Genomic DNA, 19762 nt, shown 5'->3' with positions numbered 1-19762 from the left:
CCGGAAGTGCTTGGGTGTACTGAAAAATTGTTCTTCTGCATTCTCTTTATGTTACTTTCTTTTTATAAAACAAATTAACTAACATTCCAACTGTTACGAAGATCATTTGTTTACCATAAAGTTGGAAAAATTATCGATCACGCGCCCTGATCAGCCAATCGGATAGTTCGCCCCACTGACGTCATATGGGTGATTTCGGTCATATGGGTAGGGGCGGCTTAAATTTCCACCGAGCAGTGCGCTGCGATCGGCAGCGATGTGCATTTTTAAAACCTTATAATAAATTACACGCTTTACGCGGAGCACTTAGATGTGTCAATTAATGATCAGAAGGACCTACTCTAACGACTCAGTACGTTTGTAGAAAATCGTCAGAAGCGTTTCAGGGTCCCTTTAACGCGCAACAAAAATCTGCGCTTAAGCTTACCCACACAAACACCCGGCGCAAATTCGTAGAACGCTACCAGTGCAGCCACCCCCCCACCCCACCCCCATTCCGAAAGAAAGATACAAAAGACTAATCAATAATAATAGCATACAATTGTAATGTGAGCGTCGGCGCAATCAATGGAGAATTCGATTTTATTTGTTGTAGAAAATCAAATGTGGTGCAGTAAGCAATGGATAGAATTAAGGATATAGCTTCTTGGAGACAAAAAAAAGATGTCTTGAAACTTGACGTGGTGCCCCGGCAAATTGCGAGTATACGATTGAAAATAATTGCTATATAGTGTGTTTGTGCATGAGTAAGCTTCTCAAAAGGAGTTTCAAGTGTTTCCATGGTACGGCAAAGCTGTATCTTAGCTCATCAAGCTTTTTTTTTTGTTCATATTGGTCGATTATGTTTACAAAACGAATTGGAAATCCCAATAGTTTTGTTTTTTTACCGGGGGGGGGGGGGGGGGAAACAAAGAGTCGAGCCACAGCTTCGAAACAATCTTTTATTTAAAGGTGGTCACATATAGCAACACCGACACCGTCGCTCACGACAAAGCAACTTTCACTCGCTTTGTCCAGACACTTGGTTCAAGTTGCATGTAATGCTTCGTCTCCAAGCTTTGAGTGGTTTCTTAAAAGCATTGTGAAACTTACACCGTGTTTTTATGTTACACCTCATCATCTCATAGCAAAAGATCTGAAACGCATGAACAAGAGGAATCAGGCCAGCACATATTTACAGAAAAACTCTTCACAGTGCAGTCGACAATTGCAACAATTACAGCAGAAACTGTCAGTCACATGATATGAGCAAAGCATAACTGTTTGTGGGAAAGCCTCAGTCTCATGCCGACATTAACCCATATGGTGGTCGTCAAGGCAGAGGTCATCACTGGCAATGTTTGAAAGATTTTCATAAAATATAAACTGAATGTCTGGAGTGTTTATCATAAGGGAAGCAGAAACTCGCACAGCTTCTAAACAGCACTTTGCAGTGCTAAACGTATGCTAGCTATTGATAGTAATAAATAGTATGACTGTTACAACCGTTAAACAAGACAGAAGCTCACAGGAATATGAAGGCTTGAAGTGATAAACAGTGTTTGGAGGATAAATGTAGCTGTAGTGAACCTTTCGACAAAGATTTGCCTTCATCAGTGCCGCAATTAAGTTCTCCACAGCAACCTTTATGCATGCTTAGCTCACTCTCCTACACCCTCAATGTAGGATGAAGAGGAGAATAAGATAGTGCATAGAGTGAAGAAAGTTGAAAGGCAGAAAAGAAATGGGGAGACAGTGAAAGAGAAGGTAGGAGCACAGTGAAACACTACACGCCATCCAATGCACTTCCTTACATCTATGTACAGACATACTTACCAGCGGCTCATATGACAAGCTTGGAGGCACCTCTCGTGCTCTAACACACGTACCATCCAGCAGCTGTCACATAGCCACATAACAGAGATGACTTCTGGGTCTGTACCTATTTTCACAGAACACTTACCAGCAGCTCATACAACAAGCATGGAGGCATCTCTCGTGCTCTAACACACATACCATCCAGCTGTGACATATGGCTGCACACCTCAACCTGCTTCAATAAGACATGACAGCACAACAGTACTGCACCACTTCTCTCTTCCTAACTGTACTGGAGGCTTGTTACCAGTAATCGTGCCCTGCTGAAGTGGTTATTTCTTCAGTTTCTATGCTGCTGTTCCTAAGCTGTCGTTTAAGGACTTCCTTTTGAGCTTCAGTGGGCCTTGAAAGGCTAGATGATGGCTGTGACAATCTAGGGTTTCTTGTAGAGTGAAATCTTAACTGGTGCACAACTTTTTTGTTGGCTGGTTCATTTGGATGGTCTGGCATCTTTCTTTTTCGGTCACTTTCAACAAGCATGAAAACTGGCTCAAACAACTTGTTTGCCTTCTCAGCCACACCCTCAGAGACTTCACCATCTGATATTGCCTGTCTGACTGAGTCCATTTTTGCTCTTAAGAGTGCTGAGCTTGACACTGCTTTGGCTACTTCCAGCTTTGCTATACTCTGCACAATGTGCAATGCCTGGCTTGCCTCACATGCTTCTTCGGGTGAGCTCTCGTGGTCCTTGTCGCTGCTAGTTGGATTAGCGATGACCACACAGTGAATGTGCTTGCACACTGTAAAGCGTATAAGATGGTCATAGCAAGTGCACATGTAAGTATGCACACAGACTGCGCATTCCTTGCATCTCAAAGGACAGCAAGCACCATCTCCCACTTTTGACACTTTATACGAGAGCCCTTTAATAGACTGAGATGGCACAGTCCATGTGCCATCTTCGTTTAATTTGGCACAAGCTGCCATTTCACTGCCAGACCTGTGGTTCTTCTGAATTGTGCTCAGCTTCTTACCCTTTGCCCCTTTCATCATCTGGATAGCCCTCTTCATTAAAAAATGATAAGTCAGGTCCATGAGGGCAGAAATTAGTTTGTCAACACGCTTATTTTGTTTTCCCTCCAGCATAGTGTGCTTTAACGTCCTGTGCATGCTCTCAAGGTGCATGTTGGTGTTGACAGCTGCTCTAGTCCTAAAGCAATAGGCCCACTCTTGTGGCCTAACTGCATAGTGGTCTTTGAAGTACTTCAGGAAGTCCCTCAGTTTTTCTTCCTCACTAGAAAGGAATTCTTTAAGATACTCTTAAAATTCCTCTTCGTCAAGAAACTCTAACAGTAGCCGCACACTATGGTAGACATCTGGCCTTAGCTGTTTCTCTACACACTCGAGTATCTTCTTACGCCAATTCTTATCCACATGCCAGGCACAGAGAAGTTTCTGTTTTGGAGCACCCATGACCATGCACCATGCTTTGTAAAATTGCGAAGCATCATCAGACATAAATGTCTTAGCGGCCACTTTTTTGGCCATGGCCGACTCCAGACATTTGAAGAATGCTGTCAAAGTTTGCTCGTTCATCCGATTGCAGATGAAATAAGCTATAGGTACACCTGATCCTACTTTATCTAGCACCAGAAGAGTGGTCAGCTCAAACTGGTACCCTGTAGTTCCATGTGTGGAGTCAAGACATACAGTCCCTGCAGGGCCCAATTCTTCTAGTAGCTCCTTCTGAGGCTCTGTCATCAGAACAAGAGCAAAGTCTGCTGAAGAAAATGTACCACTTGGGTCCACTGCACCTTGTGCCTTGTACAGGCGGACAAGTGTTTCACCTTTTTCTTTCATCGCAAGCACCCACGTGTCTACACTGACAGCGTCATTAGTGTGACAACGTTCAGGAGCAGCAATGTTAAACTGCCGTTTGATGTTATGCAGGGTTGAGCGCTCTGCCAAGTGCACTGGCCTCAGCTTAGATGCCACAGATGTTCTTATTCGTTTTAGGATGATTTTCATGGGCACACCCCGTTCTAGGTCCTCTGCTATGCTGGCCTTTTCCTTTTCACTCATTCTCAAGTGCTGAATTTCTGGTTTATGACCATAATGGTTTCTTTGATACCTGACTTTTATGGTGGTGCCTTCAGGTGTCGGACTCTGAGTGCTGTCCTTTGTGACAGTAATAAATGAAAGACATATCTTACCAGACCTACAGCTCCCCTGACTTTTCTCCCGACGGCCACTATGACCTTCCTTTTTCCTTGGCGCGCCTGATCTATTACAATAATAGTGGATTCTTGTCTCTCCAGTGGCCAGCTTTTTGGGGCCCGTGGGCAAAATGAACCAGCAGTTTTGGCTGCTCTCTTCCTCTGCTTTCCATTCATGAAATTCTGTAATAAATGCACAAAACAGCATTAGATAGTGACAAGTATTTTGGCGAGAGAGATGCAAACAAAAATAATCAATCTGAAGCCCTTGGACACAGGCTAATGTAGCATTTATTTTACTCCCTCACCTTCAACTTGACCATGTCATGAGGTCACCCTTGATATTGCTCAAATTTCTGTTGAAATTGAATTTCAAATGCGATATTTACCATATTAGTATTGTTTTATTAAGAAACAAATCTGAAACTTAAGCGTGATCTATCCTCACTCCTTCCTCAATATTGAATCGGACTGTACGTTCACCGCAATGCTGTTACGATGACACAAAGACGAACTGACAGCACATGGTACAAGCTACGCCTCAGAACAATGCCCGAATCCCTTCTCTCAGTTTCTTCTTGAAAAGCTCTTTCTTTTCAAGAAGAGCTTGATTTTTTACTGTAGATAGGGGCTTGGCGAGGGAGTGTTCCATGGTCACGCGGCTATGATCTGGCTTGGGCATGCGCCTGGTTTGTAGAGGCAGCATTATGTGCGATTTCAATAGACCAGTTGTTAAGTCTGCGTTCGTCCAGTCTTCTACCTCGGTGTCTTGTCCCAAGCGCAGTTCAAATTCACACACACACACACACACACACACACACACACACACACAAAAAATGTCTTACCAAGTAGCCTCCTAACACACTTCTTAAAGAAAGGATTGCGTATGCGTAAGATTTCGCTCTATTTTATTAAATCTACAACCAGAGTCCTTCAATTGAAGGACTGTGGTACTACTAAAAAATTTTCCTAATCTACGCCGGGACACCAAGCCGCTGACGGCCGCAATTTGAAGTGTGGTCCTCGATCTACGTCTCTGCCGCATGGCGGCCTGCACTGAGGCGAAGACTACGCCACGCACGCAAGCAGCGCACAACGTCAGAACGCAGAGCAAATGCCTCCTCTCGGTTAAGAAAAAAAAAAGGGGGGGGGGGGATTGCGCGAGCGTCAAATTTCGTTCTATTCTATGAAATGTACTACTAAAGAGTTTTCCCACAATACGCTGGGAGACCATCCCGGCGACATCCGGAAATTCAACTGTGGTCCCGGTTCTGCGTCTCTGCCGCATTGCGACGTGCATTGAGGCGAAGACTAGGCCACGCACGCACGTGGCACAAAGCAACGTCAGAAAGCAAAACAGCTTACTCTTGTCGCTTAAAAAAAAAAAAAAAGATGTACAAACGTCAAATTTCACTCCACTTGCTGTGCAGAAAAGCAGACCATGCCAAACGTATGTGTTGTAGTGCATCGCGGAGAGCGCGCACACGACTAACTAGAGATGGATAAACAAAGAATTAAATTATATTTAACGAGGATACAAACTTCAATATGCACCAAGGAAATAGATTAGGCACCTGCGCAAAAGCTGCTCTTCGCGAAACAGATGGAGAGAGAGAAAACAAAGGCGCAAGGCATAACCAACTACTTTTTAGAGGCACACTGCGCAACAAGAAATTAAAAAAAAGTCCGAGATATAATATTGCGTTTCAACATCATTTGCTCACGATGAATGAGAATAAACTTAATAAAACTGTTCCTCACCCTTATCGTTCCGGAACACCAGGTGCACGTACTCAGCATCGAAGCTGTGCGCTGCGATATGGTGCTCCGAATACTTCTCCATTGTAGGCAGGGAAGTGCCACATACGTCGCATTTCATCAATTTCTTGACATCCACGGCCATTTTGTGAACATTCCTGATGTGTTGCAGCATGTTCTTCCTCTGGGTGAATAGTTTGCTGCAAAATTCGCAGCGACGATCGTCATTGCCGATGGCAGCTCGATCACAGACCTGTGCCATTCCGATGCGGAGTAGGCAAGAGCAGGACAATGTCGAGCAGAACTCGCGGCGTTTGGAAACACGTGGTTTCCGTGTCATTGCACGCACGTGGGTTGTTGTATATTCCGGCGGCAATACAGGGAAGAAGCCTCCCCAATCACGTGACACACTAGGTATTCTGTGGCCTCATAGGGACATTTGGAAACCGACTTAGGGAACCAACATCCGGGAACGCAGGGTCACGTGGATGCTGCCTTCTATTGTTCACCGGCCTCAGCCGGCCTGCGGGGAGACGCTCGTGCACGGATATGGCACGGAGGCAAAAGTTGACGACCGCCTCTCGGACGTCACGTCGGCCATTACTGGCGGGCCGCTGGCTTGCGGTGCGGCGTGCGGCCATGGGCGGTTTGACAGAAAGAGAGCGGTGTGGATCAGAGAGCAATTCTAATTGTCATCAAGAGAAAAAAAATGGAGCTGGGCAGGTCATGTAATGCGCAGATTAGATAACCGTTGGACCATTAGGGTTACAGAATGGGTACCAAGAGAAGGGAAACGCAATCGAAAACGACAGAAGACTAGGTGGAGCGATGAAATTAGGAAGTTCGCGGACGCTAGTTGGAACCGGTTGGCGCAGGACAGAGGCCTTCGTCCTGCAGTGGACATAAAACCACAGAACACCTATACAAACTTAGAGAAGGGAAACTGTACCTTCCACAGTGCTACGGAAATAAGCGTAGCGGTGGCGTCGTGAACTAAAGTATGCGACCACAGCTGGCGCTGTACAACCGGAAACGGAAACGGGGTTTTGCACAGGATGGCCGCTTTACCAGGTGTTCTGTGGCTTTACTGGGTTTCTGGCTGCTGCGCCTCGATCGTGCTCCCGCCAGTTTAGTTGCTATGTGGCAAACCTAGCGCCTAAATTTATATGTAGGCGCTACATTTGCCACACAGCAACCAAACTGGCGGGAGCACGATCGAGGCGCAGCAGAATACATGTAGCGCTGAGTCATATCGAGTTAAGGCACACTCTGAACTGACTTTTAAGGGCATCCCGAGCGGTTTTTCGTTTATTACGCCGCCGTTGCCCCGAGTTGTGCCGCCGCGCTCCAGCTGTTGCATTTCGTGTAGGGCTACTGACATAATGCGGTTTCCAGGTGGCACGATGGCCTCGACTGGAATAAACGCACACGACACCAAAGATTGAGCAAGCCTGAAAATATTTTATTTTCATTTTACAAGTACAATAAAAAGCACACGTCTACGCATCCACACAAACGCGGTTACATAGTCAGGAACATAGTCAAGAAATGGCTCATTAATAAGGGTACCACAAACGCACAAGAAAGAAGACCTAAGCTACAAAACGTACGGCCGGCTGCTAAGTATAATAATTTCCCTGTCACCGCGTGTCACTTTTATACAGCATCTTTACAGCACTACCAGGCCGGGTAGTTTGGCGGAAAGAACGCAACAGCTTACGGCCGTCAGCTGCCTCTTCCTTACGGGTGTCATAATTATCCTAATCTCCGCATCAACGTCGTGCAACTCCGCATACAGGTATCTGTATCTGAACCATATGTGCCAGCTTATTACATGTGTAGTGAAATTATCATAACCACTGCGTCTTATCAAACGTATTGGTTTTGCAAATGCGCATTACAGCTGACGGAACAACACACAAGAGAACAAGGAAAAAAGGAGGGTACAACACTTGAAGAGGAAATGAAGAATTAGTAGGCGTACAGCAAACAAGCGATGACGGAGAACACACAATGATGCATCGGGTGTTCTGTGACATCGATTTGCGTAGTTACGGTGTTATGGAGATCAACGGCATAAAAACGTACCTTCAAGCGTACTTCCTCAACCTCCGCCGCATTCATTATGATAATCAACGCCTAAACAAAATGAGGCACTATTTTTTGCCAAGCGTAGACCTCTTTACAGCAAGTCTATGTAATGACTCGCAGACGAAACCAGCATGCTTTCGAAAATGTTTTACCGCCGTAGTATTCGAACGCCAACGGCCAGGAAACACATCGATGCCAATAGGCTGTCGGCTGTCGGTGGTTATTCAAGTACAAAAACCTTGACGCTATGACTAAAAAGCAGCTTCAACAATCAAATTTTAAAGAAATCAACTGCCTATTTGCCTGAGGTAAAGAAACATCCTTAGACACCTCGACTGTTTATGTCAATGGTTTGTGTAAAGTAAAAAATTCAGCATGTTCAGCGCCCCTAGCAGAAAAAGCACAAATTAAAGTATTTGACCAAATTACAGTAACTCCACTTGCGCGCTCACGCTGAAACACGCCTCGATTGATTTTTCGCCCTCTGTGGCCATTTGTTGAACTTGAGAGTGTGCGGGGCCTGATAAAACAGGCTGCTGCTGCTGCTGATGATGATGATGATTCGCCGTTTATATTTTGCAGACGATGTGCGGTGTGCCTACAGAAATTGATCCCACACGTTAACTCGACTTCGAATTTTTCTGCAAGTGCTCCTTTAAGCGTCCTCCAAATTTTTGCAGGAGCCGAAACACGTCACGGGCGTTTGGTTTTAGACACCAAGTATTGAGACAACATCAACAACGTATGAGAAAACCATAGAGTTTCATGCAGCTGTAGAAAACTCTATAGATCGAACAGGCGCTGGATAAAATTCGCAGGCGCTAGTTGGAATCGGTTGGCGCTGGAGATCGCAGGGAGATGCCTTCGTCTTGCAGTGGACATAAAATAGGCTGCTGATGATGAAGAATAAAATCAGTAGTAGGACCACGTATGACCTCCGAGATTGAGCCAATTGAGCTGACTGTCCACTTGTTATTTTGTGAGATGGCGCTGTAAGCGTTCGCATAATGGAGGACGCCGCCGAGCAAGCAGTTCGTAGGAGAGAAATTAGAAGAAAGAAGATATTGGAAAACTCTGATGCTCGATGGATGAAAATTATGGGTCAAGAAAAGCACCATAGTCAAGGTTAACGCTCCTCTTGTAGTGTACTTTGACGTGTTGATCATTCATCAGATTGTTTTACCTTTGCGATCGTGTAAGCCTAATAGTGGATCCGATTTAATCGAATCTTCGCAACCAAGCGGGGGTAGCTGTACAATGGCTTGTGTGTAGCAATCATTGCTGTAAATACGTATTCTGTTTCAGAAACGTTCTTTCACACGTTTTATTTTAGAGGCTATGTGGGCACTTTTGTACGAACGTTGCAGGTTATAAACAGCACGTCTGTTCAATCATCTCAATATGCTCTTTTCTCCCCTGCACTTCCTTAAACGCAGGCCAGCTTGAGAAATGATGGCGTTTCTTGCGTACATTTATCCGCCAGTAGGTTTTGCAAGCACATTAGAACGCTATGTGTTGTTTGTCTCGGAAGTAGGCAAGAAATGATACACTGGAGGTTACTTCTAAACAAGATTCGGGTCTCTTTTACGTAGTACGGGGTGTGTCTACGTAGTGCGGTTCTTTTTCTCCCCCCCCCCTTTTTTTTTGTTTACACCCTAAAGAACTTGGTTTGGAGTTCTATCTTGTGTCGTTGTCAGAAACCGTGGTGGTTTTGTTTTTGTGTATCTGAACACGTAATATTCCCTTCATGCGGCTTGAGAAATACTGAGTTTATGTTGAATGTACCGATTCTGTGTGTGCGGTATCTCTCGATTACGCGCTCAAGTGATAGCTGAAATAACTCGGACATGTGTTGAAATTTGCACCCATTTGATTGAGATTTGAAATTGTACTTTCAGAATTAAAAATAATTCTTAACAGATTCTATGCTTACTACTCATTTAAGCGGGCGCATTTTTAAGTACTAGCCATATGTGATCAGTTTAACATCATGTGACACTTTCGCACATAGGCAACAGAATTAGCGGATACTCATGAATATGCTCACAAGATATATACTCACTCGCACTCATGTACACACAGACTTGTCATCACTCACTCATGTTCCTACTCATACCTGCTCATACTCTCCAACTCTCACTCTTGTTAATAGCCACTTAATACTTGCAAACACCCACTCAATCTATGAACCCCAAACTGCATGTGAGCAATTTTGTGTGCGACAGTGACTGCTTCAAGCAATGAAATGGGCTGTTGCGCAAACAAATTGTTCCTTCTTGTTGCTTGATCCCTTGGTTCTGGAGATCTAGAATTTGTCACTTGTTGTTTGTAAGTGGTTTGAGCGACTAGCCAATAGTGCGAAGCTGCAACAGGCTATACATCAGTGACATACGACCGGTTGTCGCACAGAACAAGCAAACGACCGAATTTTGATGCGGGCAAGGGTAAAAAGGCCTGCTGCAAGACCTTCAGGAATATTTTATACTGCTCTTCACAGCAAAACAGATCAACTGAAGTTTTTAGAGAAAGTGTCACGCTAGTTTTAGTGTGTGCTTGCTGCCATCGTACCCGCAACACGGGAGAGAGTCGCTCAAAGTTATCGCTCACATGGGGTTCAACTTATAAGCGATGCGTGCATGCGAGAGCCGTCTCTACACTTGTCGCCATCGCGCTCAAGATCACTTAGGTTTAATACTTACTCGCATTTGCTCCCACTCACCAACACTCATGTACATATTAACACCTTTTCAAGATCACTGTCACTGACATTTGTTTGTGCCCAAGTTAACGAAAATTCACTCCTGTTTATGCTCACGTCCGCTCAAATTAACTGGCACTAATTCCTGTTCATACTGGCATCTACTCATTAACACATTATCTCATGTTTGTGAAATGATTGGAGCGAGTGTGAGTTGGTGTACTCGTGTCTGACAATGCCAACCCATGCTTGCTCAATTATAGGTGACACAGTAAGGAGGTTTGCCTGCATTTATACTTCCTGCAGGATTTTCAAAGGGTAGCAAAGTCCTGCTACGTGAGCGCATTGTATTATGCAGTACCTACTATGTTGTTTGTTGCATGCACAGCCCTTGCCAAAAGCATTGAAAAATAAATTTCTGGTGCTTTATGTGCCAAAACCACAATCTGATTGTCAGGCGTGCCATAGTGGCACACTGTGGATTAATTTTGACTACTGCCATCTGGGGTTCTTTAATGGGGCACCTGTACATAAGTGCTTTTGTCTTCTGTTCCATCAGAATGCAGCCACCGTTGCCAGGATCAAACCCACAACCTTGAGCTCAGCAGTGCATTGCCATAGCCACTGCGCTATTGCGGCAACTGCCATTATCTATGAAGGCACTGTATGTAGGAACTGTAGCTGTGTTCTGGCTATGGCCCCACAGAAGCTTATGAGTGCTTGAGTACTCTTGATGAATGCAGGACAGTTCACTGTTCAACTTTAGAGCATGAGTAGTGCTATGGATGCCCTGCAGAAGAACGAGGGGCTGTATTGGCTGATCACTTTCAGGGGTACTTGTGTGATGTAGCGTCTGACAATGTCTTACAGGAGAGACGAAGTGTCCTACCTGCTAGCTTAGCCAATGACTATCCATTGAAAGTGATTAATTCAGAATGCATAACCTGGTGACAGATCTTGTTACTTGTGCGCTTCCTCCGAAACCTTTGGCAAAGTGCACACAGGTATCGACAAATGAAATATGATATTAGGGAGTTTTAGATTGTGCATACACAAACGGCTTTGGGTTCAAAGGGACCTTTGCGCACCCAGATCACCATGCCCTGCTTGCATTCTTTTGTACGCCTTTTGCTTTCTTTTCTATACCTTTTTGCGTTCTTTTGTAAATCCAACGGTGTGTGTCCCTAAATTTTTGGTGCACAACATCTAAAACTTCCTGTTGAGGTTGCATGGACTTCCTTACATTACATACAGACCTCAACAAATGAAATATATTGAGGGTGCACAGACTTCCTTGCATTGTGCGCCCTATGTTACAGGCTTATCTGAAGGAGTACTGACAAATTTTTTTCTCCAATCTTTATTACTTTATTAGTAGCCCTCAACCCAGAAATTACGTTTTGGAGTCTCAATTTCCTGAGAGCACAGCAAATAATTATGTTAACTTTTAAAAAATATGACCATTTCAAAATGCACGCCAAAAGCAGTGTGGCTTTGGACCTGAACAAGGTCGGGTTTTGTCACCGAAACCTGTTGTGGCTGTCTCGTGGTGCCACATACCGCTTACATACTGGCTGTGATGGCCAAAGCGGAGTCCATTCAGTACTTGACAGGACACTAGGGTGGAGAGTGTCCCCCCTACATTTTCAAGAAAAGCGAACAATCAAAGGGGTCAGTTTGGCAGCTTTCAGCGACATGGTCATTGTATGGCCTTCAACAACCACACCCTGCCATCTCCGCTTTTGGTGACCTGAGAAGTAATGTTTTTCACTTTCGAAGCAGTGCTCTGCTTAACGAGCATTTTTGGTAGGGCATACAAAAGGTGCTGTAATTATTTATTTGTGGTGCTGTTGAGAAACCGAGACTTCTTGCCATAACTATGGAGTAGACAGCTACCTTAAGAAGCAAAAAAAAAGGAGGGGGAAAATTTTTGTGTTGGTACTCTCTTAAGGGTGACAGCTGTAAGCGCAAATGCGGTAATAATACCTCTACCATCTCCATGACTCATAGATTTCACTGCATGGTACAATGTAGCAAAAGTCTTTGCTGCTTCCTTATGTATCTGGCTTCCACTCTTGCCATTGGAAGGGAGAGTTGGACTATCCCTAGCACAGCTTATCCAACACCTTTATGCACAGCCACACTGTGCTTATTGTATATTTGACTGGCATGACTTTGACCATGCTCTGTTTTCCTGGTCAAGAAATCCTGCTAATGGTGGCTTTAATTTTTATAGCAAAGAAAATTAATGAAGAATTGAAATATAGAGAAAAACACATGGGCATTGCAGGGCATCACAAAAGTATAGGTAATCTATGAACTTGCTAGGTGGCCTTAGCCTGGCATCTTTAACCAAGGTAGCGTGAATCCTTTGACTTTTTTGGGGTGCTTCTTTTTTTCATATTAGAGATGCAATTGGTGTTTGGAAAGGAATAAATTTAATGACGTTTAAGCTCCCATGCAGGAGCATTGTTCACAATCGCACACCAGTTGCTGCATATCCAGTCAAACTCAAAGCTTAATAACTTAATGGTGGAGATAAAAACTTAATGGTGTAGACGGTTAATGCTGACTGGTCTGTTTATGTTCATAAGGACACGATCTTAGTTCTCTTGTAATTTGGCTATCATTGCACTTTCACTAACAGTTCGTATGGTTAAGATTGGTCACCGCTTCTGTTCAGAATGCGAAAACACCTGTGTACTTAGATTTAGGTGCACGTCTAGAACCTCAAGTGGTCCAAATTTCCAGAGTCCCCCACTACAGCGTGCCTCGTAATCAGATCATGGTTTTGGCACATAAAACCCTATAATTATTATTTTTTCTGTTCAGTTTCACATGTGTTGAGCTCATTCACAGTGTATTTACAAGCTTTCTGCAGCTCCTTGCGATTACATACCGGGTTCATTTGACATGACCACATTTCTTACTGCAAAAGACGAAATTCTTGTAGAGGGAGCATCAAGCATTTATTCTCCGCCATGAAGTAATGCGATATCTTTGTTAGTTTTCTCACAATGTGCAGCATGTGTGATGGTGCAGGCCAGGGAAATATTGTTAATAAGTTGCTACAAACTAAATTCAGCGCTGCTTGTATTGGTTAATTGAAGACCTATTGCCATTGTTTCAGCTAAATCTTTTCTATGAGGAAGATCTTTGTTAGCAGTGCTCGGGTTAGAGGGGCATATATAATGTCTAGTATTTACTTGCATTGTTTTGAACAGCCCTAACAGTGTTCAGAGGCATGTCACTATAACTCCTGTTGTTATTTGAGACTGTCTTACGTGATGTTACCCTGTTGCTGTATCAGGAGGGCTGACCTTGCACATGTGGGCCATTGAATTTTGATATGTGTGTCATCATTGGCTTCAATTTAGGTGGCAGTTGTATTGTTTCTAAATGTCTTCTGGGGACCAGTTTTTGTTGTTGATGTTTGTAGTTGCAAGTTTTCAAATATTTACATTATCTGCCTGGAATATGCAACATGTGAAGACTAGAATTCTGGTTTAGCAGAATTTGGAGAAATGTGTCCATTTAAAGATGCATTTGAATGGCTTCCAGCTGCTCACTGTATTGTGCTTTGCTATCTAAATTCTGTGTGTTGCTGCCAAATCTGGTGACTGTTGAGTAAAACCACAGCAGTTGAAATGCCCATGAAGGTCTTATACAGACATTGCAACTCTTGAAAGCAATGCATCTTCGATGCTTTCAATGCCATCCTTTATAATCACTTGTGGTGCCTGTTTAACCATGTGCATATGTGGCAACCAGAGCCTTGCTCTCAGAGTGCCAACATGTAACCTTGCCAATAATCCCACTGGTTATTGCTTGGCAATGCTGATGGTATTTAAAGTATGCCATTTCTTAATTGACTTGAGGTCTGTCGACTAAAAATAATGAGGTGACTTTTTTAGTGGAGATTGCATGGAATGAATCATCTTGATTTTTTTTTTTTTCGTCATTCTTAGATACTCCGAAAGAGGCAAGCATTTCTACACAGATACAGACAACAAAGCAGGAGCCACTTCTGGCGTCATCTGAAACTAGGTGCACAAACTTAGGAGAGCAAACAAGGCTGTCCTACTCGCTGGGCGATGTAAGTGTTGTCACCACATGAAGTAGTGCTCTTCTTGCAAGCTTTTCTTTTTATTCTTCATTTTGTGTTGGCTAATGTGGAAAGTTTTTCAGTAATGTTACAAATGAAGCATGGCTAACATTAGAATGTGACTGATCCTGTCTTGGTTAAGTATGGGGCGTTATGAAATCTTAAAAGTCTAGGGTGTGTCCTATCATACTGCCCAGCCTTTCAGAATTCATACTGCATTTTTGAATCACTTTGTTTGATTTCACTGTTTTGTAATGAAGGTTGCTTTTCTTTTTATTAAAGGGCAACTACGGCGTTTTCTTGACCATATTAGTATATTGTCATTTTCAAATGGCATTGACAGTCCTGTTACTGGTACGGTGGTTCAGTTTGCTTAGAAACTTGTCAATAGTTTTAAATAACCAATAAAATGAGGTACCAACACCGAAACAGGTAGCTGCTTTGTGTGATGCCTTTGACGAGTTGGTGACTTCAAATCCTACACTACTGTAATGTAAACACACAGTACACTTGTTCCTAACGGCAAAAAAAGCGAAGCTTACAATAGCTTCTGACAACACAGGGAGCTTTTCCAGCTCTCTTGAACTAGACAGCAGCAATTTCAGCGACGAAGGATCACCATTTGCTTGTGACCTGCCAGAGCTGTGCAAGGCAGCTGACGAACACCAGCCTCAACACATTGTGCTGCGGCAAGGCGAAGAGAAGCACTGGTCATTACGTCTGTCAAAATTATGATTATCAGCCGTTGTCTTGGCGAAAAATGAGCCAGCTTTGCCATTTCAGGGCGAAGCAGCGGTGTAGACTCGGACGTCACAGACATATGGTGGCCACTATAAACTCACCTTCATGGGCATGATTCAATAACATGTAACTAATCTTTAAAATTTATTTTCAGAAAAACTAAATGACTTGCAGTCATATCGTTTGGCACAGATAATCAGAGTGCAAAAGAGTTCAGTTTTACTGGTATCCAATTCCATTTTATTTATATATTCAATACTGCTAAAATTCACAGCTTTGTAAGAATGTTCGAATAGGTAGAAACTTTGTTATATAGAATTTCAGCTATGCTGTACTTGTGTTTTTGTGTGTCTTTCACACAAGAACGAAATGGCACTTGTCTTGTTGCCCAAGTGTACAGGTGTTTCAGCTAGGTCTTACTGATGCTTATTTGGCATTAATGAGATTTAGGTGACAACTGGCCAGAATTGTTTCAAGCTAAAATTTCTTTTTTTTATGGTGAACAGTTAACCACTGTAAGAACGTACACACCTAGGAAAAATGCTATGACAGGAGTATTCTATTTTACTAAATTAAATGAATCTATTTCTGTGCTGCATCCCATACTACGTTGTATCAGGTTGTCTTTTTACAAAACATGCATCTTTTTCTTCTACTAGTACAATGGAAATTTATCACTTAAACATAATTTATGATAATATCATTACCATGAATTATTATTATGATGGTATTTAATCTTCTGCAAGGATAATGTAAACAAAAATATTTTATAAAGGCCCCTCACCAGGTCTGGCCATATTGAGCTGACAAGCGCAGAGCATACAATGCGCACCAACGATCGTGTTTGCCAAGAATTACATCGCTGCGTGCTGCGGAAAGGCGTGAAATTTCAATCCGAATGCCGTTTCCCTCGTCACGGCGAATCCGCCTGGAGAGGGACGATGATGTAGTCGGGGCTCCTGCGCCTATGTAATTGGGTCCGCAGTGTGACGTAGCTCGTGGTGGCATGTGATTTCGAGAATTATTCAAGGCAGCATCTGTTATTTGTGTGATACATTGCTTGAATTGACGAATTGAGGTTTAGAGAAATAATAAAACACACAAACGGAATGTCTGCATGTTTTTCTGTTTTACTTCGCTCCGAAGCAAGAGCAATGTACTTCCATTTCGTCTGCTTGTTCCCACGGCCGTGCAGTCACATGTGCAAGTGTCGAAGCTATGCCATTTTTTACCGTGTTCCAGCGTGTGATCAGGCTCTGCGATCCGCATTTTCTGCCTCAGTATTCGTGTAGCACTGAATTATACCGCTAGTCATGTTTCCTTGTACACAGCGCGCATAATCGTACGCTGCGCGAACGAGACAACAGCTCGCGCGCGGCGCGGTCAGCAGAGAGGCGTAGCGCAGGAAAAAAAAGAAAGCAAGAGAGAAAAAAATGAATGCAGGGCCAGGTGACTTATGCGTCACGCAATCCTCAATGTCTGGTATGGGAGAATGCAGGGAAGGAATTTCACTTGTGAAGGCTAGATGGGGCGAATGGAGAGAGCTTGGCACTGGAGCCCCGCCTGCTGAAATCATGGGTTCTCAGCACTGAAATATTTCTATCTCTGCTATTAATGAGGTGATTTGAAAATATTTTTGTGGCAGAACGCTCCCTAGAGGACACGTAACAACTTCCAGCGTATAACCAAAATTTGCTATGGGGCCAGGTGAAAGGGCCCTTTAAGTATGCCATATACATCTAACTGAATGACTCTATTTTAATATAATTGGTTCTTTGTGTAGGATTGTTACATCACTTAACGCTTTAAAGGGGACACTAAAGGCAAATATTAAGTCGAGCGAAAGTGATAGATTCGTGCTTGAGAATCTTTAAAGTGCCAATATTATTGTGAACAGAGCCTTAATAATCAAGAGATTGAGGTAACTGCAGGACATGATTAGAGACTCTTCCGGGACATTCAACTGCTTGCCTGATGACGAAAGCACTCCTCAGTTACATTCTCTGACTAATATCCAACCATTCGTTGCAAAAAACATGCTTGTATTGTATAATAAGACGAAATAAAATGCTACTTGTCCAGTCCTATTTCCTTTTTAGAAAAAAGAACTCATTGAAATTACCCTTGACAACGAGCAGGCGTTCGAGTGGTTTTGTTTTCACTCGGCTCCGCACCGCCCACGCTTTCATGTTTTAGTGATTTCGTTATCGCGTAGTGCAGCGCTGGTTTTGCTGGCTCGCGAAACTCGCACAAACTGCAAGTAGAAGGGAATTCAACTTCCATATCATGTCGCGGGATGCCCGAATGGTCTACACCACGTGACCAAAAAGTAGCTGCAGCTGCGAGTCCACTGCTCTGTTTTGGCTCGGTACCACCATCTGTCGGGCACCGTTTTACTTACCGACTGTACCGACAGCAGCAAAGGGTGGTGATGGCGTATGGCATACACAATGTCACCGCACCCCCGGTCGGAAGGCAGGAGATTTGAATTTGATAAAGGTATTTGGACTCTTCAGATGCAATTTTCTCGTAAACTAAGTCTTTTCTTGGCACGAAACAAGGGTTGCGAGGTTTCTGGAATGGTATTTAAACAGTCAACGTCGACTTAGCATCAGCCTTTAGTGTCCCTTTTAAGTGCAAGCAAAAAAAATTCAAAATGTGTTAATAAAATGTTCTTTTTTATTGCGCATCTGAATGTGAAATCTTTTGCAGATTCTAAATATATTTGACATGGGGGGTAGTAAATTCACAACTTTTGTCTGACAATATACAAATGTCAAATGAGGATGCGCTGGCAGAAGGTTCTGTCCATATAACTTAGTTCTCTGCCACGCTTCATCAAACCATCTTCGTTGTCGGCTATATCAGAGTCACTGGATGTTTCTATAACCCTGAAAGGACTGCCATCATTGTCAATGCTTTCATGCAGAAGCACATCTTCGGAGCTTGATGACTCAATAAAATGAAAGCCGCGCTTTCACGACAGATGTGGTAACACGCGACTGGCAGCTGCCATTTTTAAAATCGGTACTGTATGAACATAGAAGAATGGACCTGTAGGCCCCTTAGCAAGGGCCAAAGAAGGAACATGCCAGAACATCAAAATGTATTGGACCAGCTTTGGCTGTTATTTGCATTTAGGAAGAGTGCTCAAACATGACGAGACAAACTCGTCCTTGGCACTTATTTAAAAAAAAAAGTACACTAGTAATACTTGTCCGCGACATTTGAGACGTAAGCTGCATGTGGCACTATTACATTGTGTTATGCTTCACTCCAGGGTGTTCAACTAAAATTTCTTTCACGTTTGGGTTCACACTTTTCAATTTAGTTCAGGTTCAGCTCGAGAGTGCAACTTATGATGGTTCAAACTGGTTTAGGGCTTTCCGAACCAATTTTTCAGATGAGTTCAAAGAAAAAAAAATCATATGCCATGCACAGTTGTGGTATGTTGGTATTTGTATGTTCATTGGACTCTGTGTAGCTACAAAGTGTGTTGCCATGTTACCCCCCTCCGATTATTGTCTTCCATTTGATTCTTAATGTTGCTTGATTTTTCTCCATGCTGTAAAAAATGGAAGTAAAAATGCCTCATGTTTAAAGGGCAACTCCGGTGATTTTTCAATGTCCACTGATCTTAATAAAATTTTGAATATATGCTCTCATTTGCACTCTGATTATCTGTGCCAAACTATACGGCTGCAAATCATTGTTTTCCTGAAAAAGAATTTCAAAGATTGGTTGCGTTCCCGACTCATGACTTTCTACTGGCCACCCTGTGTTTGTCACGTCAGAGACTACATTGTCAATGTCTAGTACGAAAACTCTATAAAAGCTCCCTGTGTCGTCAGGAGACATCACCAACTTCGCTTCTTTGGAGTTAGCGCCACCACGACGGCATATTTAGCACGCGTTCTGCGTGTTTACATTATGGTAGTGTAGGATTTGACATCATCGACTCAATGTGACGTCACATGAAGAAGCTACCCGTTTCGGTTTTGGTATCTCGTTTATCGGTCTTTAAAATTATTGATGAATTTCAAAGCAAATTGCACTGCCCTACTGGTGGCAGGACTGTCAATGCCATTTGAAAATGATAATATTCTAATATGGTTAAAAAACGCCAGAGTTGCCCTTTTACTACCATATTTGCACAATTCTACAACGCCACCAACTGTAACGCACGATTATATTACTGCCCAGATATTAAAAAAAAATAATAACTTGGCACCGATTCTACTGTGCACATCAAGCAATGACACCCGAGTCGACGCGACACATGCCATATTAAAACGATTTTACAGAATATATAGAGGTGCACATACACACACACCTGAATCTGAGTGACTAGTTGCT

General features: G+C 43.2%; 2 protein-coding genes across 2 annotated transcripts in view; one reads left to right on the top strand and one right to left on the bottom strand.

Moving 5' to 3' along the window:
- Window positions 1-933: 933 nt before the first annotated feature.
- Window positions 934-6297, bottom strand: LOC142581207 (uncharacterized). Its single transcript, XM_075691197.1, has 2 exons — window positions 5775-6297; window positions 934-4196 (listed from the first exon to the last, which is right to left on the bottom strand). Exons 1-2 carry the CDS (start codon window positions 6109-6111, stop codon window positions 3118-3120), a joined length of 1416 nt encoding a protein of 471 aa, XP_075547312.1. The 5' UTR covers window positions 6112-6297; the 3' UTR covers window positions 934-3117.
- A 2296-nt stretch (window positions 6298-8593) lies between these two features.
- Window positions 8594-19762, top strand: part of LOC142581190 (uncharacterized) — a 31489-nt gene continuing 20320 nt past the window's right edge. Inside the window, exons 1-2 of the mRNA XM_075691196.1 lie at window positions 8594-8987; window positions 14529-14656. Coding sequence (XP_075547311.1) covers window positions 8870-8987; window positions 14529-14656 — 246 coding nt within the window. The 5' untranslated portion in view covers window positions 8594-8869. The remainder of the gene's footprint in view (window positions 8988-14528; window positions 14657-19762) is intronic.

This window comes from Dermacentor variabilis, chromosome 1 (genome assembly GCF_050947875.1).
Source record: "Dermacentor variabilis isolate Ectoservices chromosome 1, ASM5094787v1, whole genome shotgun sequence".
Taxonomy (NCBI): domain Eukaryota; kingdom Metazoa; phylum Arthropoda; class Arachnida; order Ixodida; family Ixodidae; genus Dermacentor; species Dermacentor variabilis.
Note: the sequence above shows the minus strand (reverse complement) of the source record. Positions and strands in the feature narration are given on the sequence as shown.